Source organism: Trachurus trachurus (genome assembly GCF_905171665.1).
Source record: "Trachurus trachurus genome assembly, chromosome: 21".
Classification (NCBI taxonomy): Eukaryota; Metazoa; Chordata; class Actinopteri; order Carangiformes; family Carangidae; genus Trachurus; species Trachurus trachurus.
Window position 1 is genome coordinate 9,949,567 of NC_139899.1, and position 14,524 is coordinate 9,964,090.

Here is a 14,524-nt window from a genome sequence, read left to right on the forward strand (position 1 = left end):
CAAAATTGTGGTGCTTCCCGACGAGTGTGTCTTTTGTTGAGGAGGATGCGAGTTTTGTTGTGCTTTAGAGCAAAACAAACTGTTGTGCTGCAGTTTCGGTGAAATATGTCTATAAATTGCAAACTTTATAACCAAATATATCTGCAAACTGCTGTGCAGTATCTTTTCCCTTTCTCTCCCTGCCCATAGACATATTGACAAGCACGCCCATGAACAGACTGCCAGGGGGAATGTGATAATGCCCCACACAGGCCTATAAAGGCAGACATAAAGCAGTCAGTCAGTGACATGTCATTAACTTAAATCACACTTTTATGTCTCTCCCTCTACTTTTTTCTCACTTTCTACCTATCCCTCTTCAGTGTCACTCTGTTTTTTTTTCTTCCCTCTCATTCTGCTTTTCCCTCTGTCCTTACCTTGCCTTTGTTGACAACTTTCATTCCTACTTTTTCTTTTTTCTCTCACCCTCTCTCATTTTCTCCACTACCTTAAATCTTCCCCTGTCCATGGCTCATTCGACTCTTCTTTCCTCCATCCCTCCTTCTCTCCTACTGTAATCTCATTTTATTTCAGCCCTGCAGCACCTATCAATCATTTATTTTTAGCACCTTTATCTTTTTCTTTTTTTCTAACCAGGCTTGTGTGTGGTGTGTGGTGTGCATTTGTAAAACTATTCATGTGTATGTGTGTGTATTGGCCAGGTGGAGCATCAGTGGTGTACTTAACAGCTTTGTGTGACCCTGTTATCAGGAAAAGTGTGTGTGTGTGTGTGTGTGTGTGTGTGTGGGCTGAACATCAAGCGAGTGTGTGTGGAGAAGTGTGTGTGAGAGACCTTGCAACTACAATGTGCTGGTGTACATATTGCTTTGTGTAAGTGTGTGTGTGTGCGTGTCCATGTGTATATGTGTGTGTGAGCTTTAAGGGCTTTCCTGCTGGTGTGTGATATCTGGCTATTTCTGTTACTGTGATCTCCAGAGATGATATTCCCATCGACTCCCACTGCACTCCTGCATTAAAGCAGATCCTGCTGGAGTTTGGTGGCTGCTGAAACAGTCAGATAGAAAAAAAGAAAGAAACATCAAATAAGCAACATTATAATAGAGTTTTCTTCTGCCTAATCAGTTTTCAGGTCTTCTGTGGAGCTAGAGGGAGCTCATTTAGCATGGGCTGCAGCCACTGCTGTTTATTGTTGATTCATTATTTACCATAGTGAGGCGCTGTTTCAAACGTCACAACATTAAACTTTCATCTCCACGAAGCCCCGTAGAATGTCACCATCAATCACCGTCACCCTTCACTGTCAATCTGCTCTCTCTCTCTTTCTCTCTCTCTTTTCACTTGCATCTCTCTTTATCTTTCACACCCTTTCTATTCACACACTCTCCTTTCAGTCCATCTTTGTTTGACCTTTTGTATGCCTCTTTATCTCCTCCTTGTCCTCACCTTTTATCTGTCTTCTTCCTCTCTTTATTTGTCTTCCTCCCTTGCGTATTCAGTTTTCATCTTTTATTTAACCCTGAAACGTTGTCACCCTCTTCATTTCCAAATAGAAGTGGTCACTTTGTTTAGTTTCCATTGTTTCCTTTTGTCATTATTTATGGTGATACCATATTCTGCAGCTTGTTAGACTAAAGCGCGTTTGTCAGTGTAATAAACACTATCCCTTTGATCTGCAGCATGCTTTCATTTAGTTCCTCTGTTTGGGAGCTCTCTGGCTCGATTCCCCATGAAGAATCCCCTTTGGTAGCTCGGGTGAAGTTATGCATCAACTTCCACAGAGAGAAGGGAAAATAATGAATTGGGTTGATGGAAAGCAGCTCAGAAAGGGCTGTGCAGTCGTAACACACCAGTTGTTGTTTTAACAATTCATGTCGCAGCCACACAGGAGTTTGGCTCCAAGATGAGATCAAGTGGTTGCACCAAATTATTCCTGACCTGAAAGTCACCTTCATTTGTGAAGATCTTTTAGCAATCCAGCAATCTCATCTAGCCAGAAAATCCACTAGCCTTTAGGGAATAATAAAGAAGTGTATTGGCTTGTTACCTTTGAATTACTTCACATTTCCACCACTTCTTCCAAAACTGTTTTTCACTTGAGCATGTAACTTCTTGGCAGCCCTTAATTTCATTTCACAGACTAATATAAAAAAAACATCACTGTAAACAGTTGGTTATTTTTTTTGTCAAGTTTATATTATTTCTGTGTCACACTGGAAAGTCACCTGAAAGTCCCTGAAAGATCTAACATGAATCTTTTTTCATCTAAAATTTGAATTCATCGTTTTTTTGTCGCAACAATTAGGCTTGTTTATCCTGTGTATCACCTTCCCACCTGTACATTTTGATTTCTAAAAAAAAAAAAACGTATTTCCTTTTCTGTGTCTCTGTCTTTAGATGCCCCCTGCTCAGAGCTGCAGGGGATGTTGTCTGGGCTGCTGCCTGACTCCCAGATCTCTGCATCCTCCATGAGGGACATCCACGGCTCCATGGGGGCAGCCAGGCTGGTGGCCAGTCGGTCAGGCTGGTTTCCCAACCCGACCCAACCCATAGCTGGAGAAGAGTGGCTACAGGTATGCCAACATTACTTTGTGTTTTAACACAACACTATTATGTTCTACAGAACAAGTCCCTTGTTTCCAATTTCAAAAGCAACTGAAGGTAAGGGTGGGGGTCAGTTTCCTGAAAGAAAATGTTGTTGTTTGGTGGTTTCTTTATCTATGTCTGCAAAAAAAAAGAGTATACTGGAAGATATTAGAGGAATAAACCATTGGAACATCAAGCAGACAAGATTAAGATGATGATTCAATATTAGTCAAAGGTCAAAGATCTCAATGCATCCAGCAAACTGCAAAACAACAAAGTGAGTCACACTGTGATTCAGTTAAGGAAATACTGTAGACATGCAAAGAAGAACCCAGTTCCACAGCCTGAGTTCTCAAATGGCAAATTGATCTTAAATTCATACCAGGCAGAGTATATTGCTAGTGACTCCTATGACACTGAGCTAACAACAGGAATCTTGTGTTGTAGGTGGACCTCGGTATGCCCAAGATGGTTCGGGGCATTATTACCCAGGGTGCAAGAGGGCTGGAGGGCAGCACCAGTGCTGAGAACAGAGCGTTTGTCAGGAAGTACAAACTGGCCCACAGCTTAACAGGCAAAGAGTGGACGCACATCATGGACAAGAAGACTGGGTTTGCTAAGGTAAAGAGGGGGAACACACACAAACACAACCTCTCTGTCTGACACAAACATACGTACTGTGTTCTCTCTGATTGTCACTGTCAGTTCTTCCTGATTTGTAGTTTATTTTTAGCTGTCTTTCAACTAAATCCCTCTTCACTCTCCTCTTTCCCTCCCCCTTTGCGTCTGTCTCTTTCTCTTCTTGGCCTCGTCATTTTCAGCAAAAAAAAAAGAAAAGCCATTTTATTACAGCCTCAGCTCTGATAATAATTCAATTTAATCACCTCACTCCTCATTTTCAGAGCCTCTGTCTTTGCTTCTCTCCTCTATAGTCCTCTGTAGTCTCCCTCTCTGCTTCCTTCTGTCTCTCTATCCGCTCATTCACTCATCCTCTATTTGTCTCTCATGGGTGTTAATTAAAAATGTCTTTCCTGCATCACCACCCAACACTGCTGGCAATCTAACGCACTGTGAGACAGGGCACTTTAAACTGTGTTCTCTTTTCTGAGAATCAGTCTTAAAACCCTTTAATAGTACTACTGAGTGCCTGGCTTTTCTCCTGATGCTAAAACCCTGTTCTCTCTCATCTGTCTGTCTTTTTAAATGAGCATCCTGGGAAATTTATCATAAGTTTTTAAAATTCCAAGAATGGCGAAGGCAGAAGATACAATTCAATTAATGAAACCAATATTACAATTTTCACAGCCCATATAATTTTTTTTCCCGAAAGCATAAGTGTAGTCAAGACAGTTTTCTGCTTGTAATAAATCTTTATGCTGGAGGCTGCTGCAAGCTGCCTCAAAAAATTACATGAAAATCAAAGGAAACACCCTCTGTTGTTATTTTTATGGCACGTCATACTGTGCTGGGAAACAATGCTGATTAGGAGTGTTATATGACTCCGGAAAGACAAGCTTACCATTTTCCTGTTGTTTTACAATGAGATTTAAATGGTGGAGCAATGAAATGACAGCATTTGATTGCCTCTGCTGTTTACATGTTTCTACATTGCCTCTGAAAGCTTCAATCCCCTGTGCATCAGTATTAGTACACACATTCTGTCATTTGACATAAGTCAAAGCTTGTCACTGAGGGTTTTGTAGCCCCAAACAGCTGTCGCCCATCGTGGCCAGCAACAGAAACTTGCCATTTGATAGATTTTCCTATTGAGCGCATGAGCTGAACTATGGAATGTTTAAATTGGCAGGGAAACATCCTTTGGACCAGAGATTGTTGTGAAATGAGAAGAGGAATGCACCCTCTACTGTAATAACCCCCTAAACACTAATGACATCATGATCAAGGTGCCTTTACTCCCCCACTCTTAGATTTTCGAAGGAAACAGCCACTACGATACTCCAGAGGTGCGGAGGTTTGATGAGATTGTGGCGCAGTACATCCGAGTTTTCCCTGAGAGGTGGTCGCCTGCTGGGATTGGCATGAGAATGGAGGTTCTAGGCTGTGACCTGCCTGGTAAGAACACACTCAGTAACACAAGGGTACACACACTTCTGAGAAGAAATATGCACATGCAACACAGAAATAAACATGCATACAGATTAACTCACAAGCCTTTTGTGTGCTTGTGGACAAAATGTTTATAACACAGACACAGACTCATTCAGTGTTAATGTCCTCCTACAACACAAGTGTGGGTACAAGTAAGACAAATGATCCACAAACTGTGATCAAGAACAATCTTCTCCAAATCACATATTGTATCATTATAATTGCTGTGATACTGCTGCATATAACATGATCCATAAATATAGTTACTTACAAACATTACAGGCTTAAATGTGCTCTTTAAATCACACAGTAATGTGTTTGTCAAGCATAATGAGTGTAAAAAGCATGTGTGTTTGCGTGCGTGTGTCCATGTATGTATTTTAATCTGTCATTGTTTAAAGCTTTGTCTGTCTGCCTCAGTACTTAGAGAGTCTACAGTATATAATATATGGTATATACAGTACACTATATACATACCGTATACCCATGTGCATAGTGTGGGTGCAGTGGTGGGTGACGTTAATCATCTTGCTCTATAGGAGATTTTGCAACATGTCTGGGCTGGGATTAACATGTCTAGGTCATGGTATTTTTACTAATAGTGGTCAGCTGTGTAGATGCCCCGTATTGTGTTCACAACCTATTATGTTAATAACATGTCGCTAGTGTGTTGTTAAAGATTATGTGCAGTGCATGGCCTGCTTTACTTTAAATACATGATCTATTCTGTAAAAGATGGGGCGAAAAAAATCTTCCCTTTCAACTGCTGAATTTGATATATTTTCCACCCAAGACTGGTATAAACAGTTATTTATAAAGAGTTACCAAGGCAATTCATGCAAATAAAAGTATTGTGGCTGGATTGAGTTGTGTAAGAACCATTTAGCACAATATGTCATGATGTGTAGGCTACACTTAGTTAAGCAATTTTTTCTCAGCAGCACAGTAACTTTTATAAAATAACATGCTGTAGTCCAAAGGTCTACTGTATATTCATTACTGAACCCTAGCAATGATAATGTCAATTCACCAGCAAATGCATTGTGGACAATAGACACCGTGTCACTTTCCTCTCATCTACTCTCCTCTCAGATCTTACAGCTTTAGGCAGGTTGTGACGTGTTACAGGTGAAGACAGGAATAGGAAAGGACATGTACCTTTTCCCAGTTGACATGAAGTGGTGCTGTTGGCTGCAACTGATGACCTGCCACTAGAATCCTGTCTTTGCAAGTGTGTGTGAGGGAGGAGAGAGAGACAGAGAGCCCGAAGGGAAGGATACATCCTAGATGTGTCATGACTAGCCAGGAGACCGTGATGATGGGAGGAGAAGCGTCCTCTACTTCCAACATAGGTTTTAACTGGTTACCATGGATACATTTGACATTAAATTTAGGAATAATACAGATTTACAGTTTTGCTCTCTTGCTTTTATGATAATGGATCTAACAATTTATTACAATACATCCAACAAAAAGGTACAGCAATCAGTGTAGAACTTTAACTACTAGTGATTTTTTTTCCCGTTTCTTTAGTGGCACCTCTTATCCATTGAAGATTTATGGCTTACATGATTAAAAAAGAGAACAGAATCGCTGCAGTCTATGCAATTACAGCCCATTTACTCCTATCCACATATATTTTACAGTTTCTTTTTTTTTTTACACTTCGTGGTTTCAAACTTAGCCGTAATTTAAGGACTTCCAGTTAATGGCATCTTTAATGAGAGGACATGAAAGGTGGAATGATTAGAGGATTTTTCTCTCGAAAACTTCTTTTTCTAAATTGTGGCTTTCAGGTGACTGGCAAAATGTAGAATCTAAAAAATCAGTGCAATGATGTGAACCCCTCCGGCACAATAAAGTAAGAGTGAAACATTGACCGTGCCTGTTGTAAACCAAGAATGGCAAAAAATGAATTTCTTCTAATGGAGATAGATGTTTCATAATATGTGCAATCATACTGTTTGTAACCTATGTGATTGCAATGGCAGTTTTTATTTTTTCTGTCCAAACACATTGCTTGTTATTGCACCTAATAACATCATGCACACCCTATCTGCAGCCATCATCTCCATGATCGCAGTACGGATCAACCTCTTGGCTACTGGAGTTGCTTTGATTGCCTGCTCGTCTGGCTGTCTGTGTCTGTGCGCCAGATGTTTGCCCTCTGGATGTAATCCGTGCAATAGACATGATAACAGTTCATTCCCACTTCGCATGATCGCTACAGCAACCGCTGCTACTCCTAAATACCTAACACCACACACAAATATAATTCTACATCTTGGTGGCTTAGAGCAAGGTGATTTAGTTTGGATTTCTGTTTTTTAATTGTCTCCACACGAGGTGACGAGGAAGCTAACGCTGAAAAACATCCTCAAGAGTTATGCAGCAGGCGCCATCAGTGAAAAAAGCAAAGAACATCTCACCAAAGACAAAACAAAATACACTTTGTTTCCTCCTCATGCTTGTGTGGTCGGTGTTTGTGTGTTGCAAGCGTTGAAGTTGTAAGGGGAGATAAAATATTTAACAAAGTGCATCAGCCTCAGTCCAGTGAACACAGCTGTTTACACACAAAATCACACACTGACATGTAACTCCAGTAGACCTCTCCCGTGCGTTCAGACACACTCAGACGGACGGGTAGAAAGGTACAAAGCCATACAAGAAGAAGCTTTTAGGTTTCTTCCTCTATCTAATAGTTTCCCTTCTTTTAAACAGGTGGCATTAAAAACAGTTCAAGCCCTGATTTTATTTTTCACCACCTGTATCTCTTATAAAATCTGAACTGTGGGAGTTCCCTTTATTCCCAGCGCCTCGGCGTAGGCCTATACAGTGGAGCAGCAGCCCCGCCTTGTCTCAGCTCTGCTCAGGAACCAAGGGAGCGAATTGATGAACTGATGAATAAATAAGAGGAGACATCAGCAGTGTGAGGCAATCACATGTTCACTGACACACTCACAGGCATATACACACACTGTAGCCGGTCTGCAGTGGATGCAGCAATCAGAGTGGCCTTTCTATTATTCAGTGGTTGGTTTCAGACCTCTGTTCTTTCTTCTCTTTCCTTTATATGGACCCTGGAAAGAGCCTGTGACTATTTGTATAATATTTAAATAATATAGAAACACACTTATAATGAGCTTTTTACCTCTGGGCAGCTTTTGACATAAATAACAAACCTGGACCATTTAATGTAAAATAGTTACATAAATATTTAGTTTTCAACGATAATAAGTCAAGCATGCTTGTCTAACAGTGTTACAGTATTTACTGTATGTCTTAAGTTGCTTCACACTAACATATTTGTCATTCAAAAATAGAAACAAAGACATAATAATGTGATGTCAGTCAGCAACCTCAAATTCTCCAAACATTGGCTTTGACAAACTCATGCAGACTTTGCTTTTCCATTACTGGCTCTGTATTGTTTTCATACTTTACAATGAAGCACACTGACCTGGCCTCGGGGCTGCAAAACAATTTCCTCACATGGGAGAGACAATCTCAGCACCCAGTTACAATGAAGAAATCTGAAATTACGGATCCAGGGTTCTTAGAGGGCCACACAATAATGTAGTTTAGCATCTCATTACTGTGCCAAACCCGCGGTACGAAAACAGAAACAAAAGCCAGAATATTATTGCAGGACTCATTCTAATCATTCACGCTAGCTATGGAGGCAACATGTAATTTAGGTCTTGTAACCTATTGGATGTGAACAGAGAGCTGCCAAGCTGCCAGATTTGTTCATGTTTTAAATGACTGAGCTATCAGAACATCTGCTATGCTCTCATCTCTTTCACTCCACACCTAGTTGTTGGCAGGCAGGCAGGAAGGCACATATGCACACACACACACACACACACATACACGCACCACCTGTTTGGCACAGCGACAAGGGTTTGTTATTAGTTTTGTAAATACACGCTTAGTTTCTCATCTCCATTGAAAACTATGGTGGGTGGGGTACTCAAGGAGCACAGAGACACTGAGAGAGAGAGGATAGACAGATGAAGAGGAGAGAGAGAAAGCAGCTTTGTATCTGGAGTCTTTTTTATTCATCTGCTGCTGCTCTTTAAATCACAAACCTTCACTTGTCATGAAATCTCACTGCAAACCTGATTCTGACAGAAATAATATACTTCTTACTGCCGTGCTCCGACACAACCACAATGATTAACCCAGTGCGGGCTCTGCAGCAGGTAGCCTGTCGGTCATGGCCGACAGCTTGTCTCTGTGCCGCCTGAAGCCGGACCAGTTGTGACAAACGGGTCGGCATCGTGGCTGGCTGTGTGTCTGAGTGTGGATCTCTAAAATCCCACAACAGATCTCTACTCCCAAAGCTCCCAAATGAACAATGGCTAGTCCAAAGAAAGACATGATTGTATGTGACAAATCCCTAGATTTCTATAAATGTGAGGAAGTATGTTGTGAGAAAAGCATATTGGGTCATATAAAGATTAAAAATAACACTAACTTTATGGTTTACATTGTAATATGCAGAAGTGAATGGATTCCCTGTGTCTGGCGTTCACACGTTGATGATGTTGGACACACAAACACGCTCAAATACAACCATAGTTAGAGCAGAACCCCGGAGGGAGCTTTGTTTAGAGTTCTAGAACATTCTAGAGGTGTTCTGCTGTTCCAGGTTTCCAGCCAGTCATTCAGGTTTAGCCAAGTGTGTGTGTGTGTGTGTATGTGTCCAACATTGCTGATTGCTTTCACATGTGAGCTGTGGCTCCAGTCCAGACCCTTTCATGTGATCGGTGGGATGTGTCTTTAGTTACACCCACTCATATCACTCCTCTGCCCCTCCTCCTCCTGCCTTTTCTCCCCCCTCCCCTAGAGATCACAATGATTACATAAACATATTTACCAACAATGACAACAACCAGATTGCCAATTACTAATAAAAAATACACTCATTAGATTTACAGAAGTATGGTGTAGACATATATTTCACTGTTCTACATCCAGTTTTATCATGGTATTATAATGTTATTCAAACAGCAGGCAGTGGGAAGACAGAGTACCATCGAGCCATTATCAATACTTATTGTTTAACTTCTCTTTGATTATTCGTTCATCCAAAGTAATTTAAAACTAAGTGAAAAAAACCAACAATGAGCTGGGTTAAAACACAGCAGCTTGTTTTAATAAAAAAGTAAGAATCCAGCTTAGAGAAGCTGCCTGCAGCTGATTCCTTCATCTTGTTTCATAAAGGCACAGAGCTGACCCCGCTGCTGCCGACAGTGAGTGTGCAGATGTTTGTGGCTTTGGCAGAACCTTTACCCCATCTCCACCCTGTCTTTGTAATCACTCCTGTGTCCTGCCGCTGCTACTGTAACAACCCCCCTGACCCCCGCCCACAACCCCACTCTAAACCGCACAACTGCTTTGAGAAACTTGCTTCCCAAACTGCTCAAGAGTTTTTACAGGACAGCAGCAGTATATACGCTCCAGCGTGGCTGATGAGCGCAGGGTGCCCGGGTGACAAAATAAATCACTCTCTCGCCGCTGCTGCGGAGGGGCTCAGTCCTCGGTTGCACCGCTCCTGGCTCTGCCCGTGTACGCTTCAACAAACACAGCAGGGCCCGCAAAATCAAGCACACGCCCATAGAAGTTCATCAGTTAATCTAAACCATATAATCGTGTTTGTTTCACTACAGGAGGACAATCAAGTTCATCTTTTCACTCTCGTACTCCTCCTCCTTGATATCGCACATTGAAGCACTTAGCAATGGGCACAGGTTCATTGTGGGCGCCTGTGTGTTTAAATGTGTCTGTCTGGGAAAAAAAAGCTTGTGTTCTTCCAATATAAATATTTAGGTTTGGCTCACCATGTTTTTGCAGTGTTTTCCAGTATGCCTGCTGCTGTTTTTTTCTCTCTCTCTCTACCCTCATCCATCCATCCATCCACCCTGTGTTTGGGTTTTGATTTCTTATTTTAAAAAATCTACTGTATGCTCATAGTCATAGTGCTCATACTGTTTATTCCTCTTATCGCAGACTTTCATGTGTTAAAAAAAGGTTGAGTAGAAAAGCGGAGTCTTTTGCACAACTAGCATGTTATATTTCTCAATAATATTCCTCTCTGTGTTGTTTAAAACCACAGGGATAACATGGATCAGTATTTTTTTCAGCGACAGAAAAACACAAAGTATGATTTTTAACTCATGCACAGTCTGTCAAAGTACCTGCAATTAAATATCGCCAAAAAAAAAAGAAGCACTGATTGGACGTTGGAAGATGCTGAAACCATATCCTTGTTAACAGATTACTGCTTGGTGATCTAAGAAGCTGCGTCTCTTCAACGGAGAATTTAATGGCACGCTTTCTTAATGTTTTTTTTTGCCACGCTTAAACTCATTTCCTTTGTAGCTGACTATGGTTCACTGATGTAGTTAGCCATTCATTGCCAGCAGCTTCTTTTTATCATCTCAGTTGTTGTTGCACTTAGCTTGACACTTAAGGCTATAATTACAATCACATACCTTGTGGTGCTTTGTTGCACAATGGGCTAATGAGCAATTCACTGTCAGTACTTTTCCTGACATAAAGAGCATCTTGGCTTATCGTGTTTCAGCTGTTTAGCTCATGGCTCTGCCTTTTAGCCATGCTCTATTATGGGTGGCTTTTTAACCACCGCCATGTGCTAAGTCTTCTACCACCAATATGTTTCACTGGGTTACAGAAACTCTTCTTTCCCGTCTACTAGACATTAAAACTTGTGGTCCAGTGCAGCACTTACCATAAAAACCAGCTATTATTGGTAGCTCGCTGTACAATGGGCTAATTAAGCATGTAGTCTGGAAAGAGTTTCCCGCTGCAAAGAACTCATTTTCCCACCCACTCATCTTCAGAAGAGAGAGTCATAATTAGTGTAGCATTTTAAGCCAGATACAAATCAAACCTGCACTTCTGGTTTTTTAAAGTGTGGTTGTCTGATTTGCCTTTCAGATCACTGGCATGATTTTTATCCAAAAACACTTATGTTTTCCACCATTACGTCGCATTTGATGTCATACTTTCACATTTAACTGCCCCATTCTTGGTGGTTGAATTGAAATCAGGTTTGCTCACTAGTTTCCAAGTTTCTTTTCACCAAAATCTCAACTAGCCTTTTGCTGCATAGCATACTGTTTTATGTACAAACATGTACTGTTTGTTATTTTCAGGATCTTTGTGCAACTGTATGGAGCTAAATCAGCAAGGAGCTTTTCAGTTGATAAAATATGATGAAAAATGTCTGTTTAAGAGGGAATTTTACAGTGAAGCTCATACCTACAGCAGATTAGTTAGCCTGTGTCAATAGATATCAGTGGAGGTCCCTGTTACAGTAAAGAGAACATTTATCCAGCTGCCATTTAGTCAGCCAGTCAATCACATAGTCATTAAGCTAAAGTCATACACACACACACATTCACCGTGTCGCCAATAATTTGAGTAGTGGCCACATTCCCACTCTGCCTCAGACACACACATGCACACAAACTCACATACTGTGTCAGTAGTCATTATTTAGGATGACAGAGGTAGATTTATACCCAGAGCTCTTTCCATAATTGAACAGTTTTCGTCTCTCTGTTTCCGCTTCGCCCTGCCCAGTCAGCAGGTTTACACCGAGCACTTGGGCCACCTTCTGTTTGTCAGTTTGAGGTGTGTGTGTGTATGTGTGTGTGTGTGTGTGTGCATGCCTGCATAAGTGTGTGTAAGGAAGAGAAAGACAGAGTCATGGCAAGTTGCTGTAACTCAGTGGTGTCCAGGATGTTACATTTGCAGTACAGATGTTAAGACAGTTACAATTTTTATGCTCCTGCTTGAATCCCTACTTTTTAAAATATTACCGTGTTGCTGTCCTCAGTCTTTCCACATAAGTAACTAAACACACTGCTGTCTTGAACTTGTCTGTCTTGTTAGTCTATTGCAATTACAGTAAGTAAGTAAAAGAAACATCCCCAGCAAAAGCATATTACACATTACTTGAGCGTTATATAACAGCTACAATAAAATAAAATAAACAATTATAATGAAGTTATTTATGTAAATTGTTTAACTGACCTTTACAGTTGAAACAGAGAGGACACTCAAGAATGGAAAGAGGAGGATAAGTAAGTGAGAAAGGAAAGGAGAGGGAGGACAGACAGAGAGCAAAGTTGAATTAGACACGAGGAGATGGAGATGGGGATGGACATAGGAGGCCGGCAGGAGCTGTGTGTGGTCATGAATTAGGAAAATAGTGGTGAAAGGTGGAAGGGTTATGCTCCCTGCTTCATCTCTCACTCCCTCTCTCTCTCATCTCCATTCCTCCCTCTCTCCTTTCCATATGGGGGGCTAATTACAGTGGTAAAGGGCACCAAATTAAAACAGCTTAATGTCAGCAGCTGGGAACTACTTATCCAATGTTAATATCTAATTTGGTGTGCGTGAGTGTGCGTGCGTGTGTGTGCGTGTGTGTGCGTGTGTGTGTGTGTGTGTGTGTGTGTGTGTGTGTGTGTGTGTGTGTGTGTGTGTGTGTGTGTGTGTGTGTGTGTGTGTGTGTGTGTGTGTGTGTGTGTGTTAGTACAGCAATGCTCTCTCTCTCTGTTTGGGCTTACATAATAATCCTGCATACTTTTACTGTGAGCAGACTGTGTAAACAACTCAATAAAGTTATGCACATACACAATACACACTTGAGGAATAGATGGGCCCAGACACCGACATGAACTCAAAGCTAGTACTAAAGGCTACCAAAGGTTAAGAGTTCACAACTAAATACGACACACACATACAGAGAGCGATAGAGAGACCACCAAGCGAGTTATGGAAACATCTAGAACAACCAAACAAGCAGTAAATCAATGGTGGTCTCAGATTTACTGGGCTGGTGGTGGTTAGAACGGACATAAAATAACACCAGACAGAGTAACGGCACGGAGAGAGAAGCCCGCGAGGTTGAGAGGGGAGAGAGCAAAGGATTGTAGGAAAAGAGCACAAGAAAGCGACGCGGTCTTAACAAAGGGAGAGAAAGAGCTGCGGGCAAACAAGAGCAAAGCGCGAGTGGAAATCTAAATATGCCTGAGGGAGAGATGACAGAAAGAGAAGGAGAGAAAGAGTTATGGAGAAGAAAATTGCGGTTGTGGTAAAACAGAAACAACACTAGATAGGGTTTCACTTCTATGACGGAGAGAGGCAGAGAAAAGAAGAGCTTTACTCTGTGTGAGTGAGAGAGAGAGAGAGAGAGAGAGAGAGAGAGAGAGAGAGAGAGAGAGAGAGAGAGAGAGCTTCTTGTGGTGTTGATTGTGGTTTTGCAAAGCAGAACTGAAACCAGTCAGATTTATTGTGACAAATGCAGGGAGAAGATAGAAAGATGGGGGGGATTTGTAGAGCAGACGTAGGGATGAAGGAGGGAGAGGAAAAAAAGAGATGGACCATAAAATGAGAGAGAGAGAGAAGTAGAGCTTCTGAGAATAATTTGGTGAGAGGTTTGTGGTGTTCGCCTTGTGCCATGCAAACCAATCTTCTGTTCCCTTACGTCAATAAATAGACACACGCTTGCACCAAGTACCACTTACGTACACCAGTGTGTGTGTGTGTGTGAGTGAGAGAGAGAGAGAGAGAGTAAGAGTAAGAAAGAGAGAGAGAAAGCTGCTAAAACATTCAGTGACGTTTAAGGAATCTTAACCAACAGTAGAAAACTGCTTATTAAGACCAGAAGGTCTTAGGGTTATACTGACATACCCCACTGCTGACGTGTCTGTGTGTGTGTGTGTCGGTGTGTGTGTGTACATCTGTTTGATCTATCATACACTGGTTGCATGCTGCTGTGCACCAAGGTCAGTTT

General features: G+C 41.5%; 1 protein-coding gene across 4 annotated transcripts in view; it reads left to right on the top strand.

The window, feature by feature from the left end:
- LOC311004610 (neuropilin-2-like) overlaps positions 1-14,524 on the top strand; it is a 92,059-nt gene that overhangs the window by 50,304 nt on the left and 27,231 nt on the right. For all 4 annotated transcript variants that reach the window (XM_083996727.1, XM_083996729.1, XM_083996728.1 and 1 more), the window contains exons 9-11: positions 2,395-2,570; positions 3,031-3,204; positions 4,512-4,656. In XM_083996727.1, the coding sequence (XP_083852853.1) occupies positions 2,395-2,570; positions 3,031-3,204; positions 4,512-4,656 (495 nt within the window). The remainder of the gene's footprint in view (positions 1-2,394; positions 2,571-3,030; positions 3,205-4,511; positions 4,657-14,524) is intronic.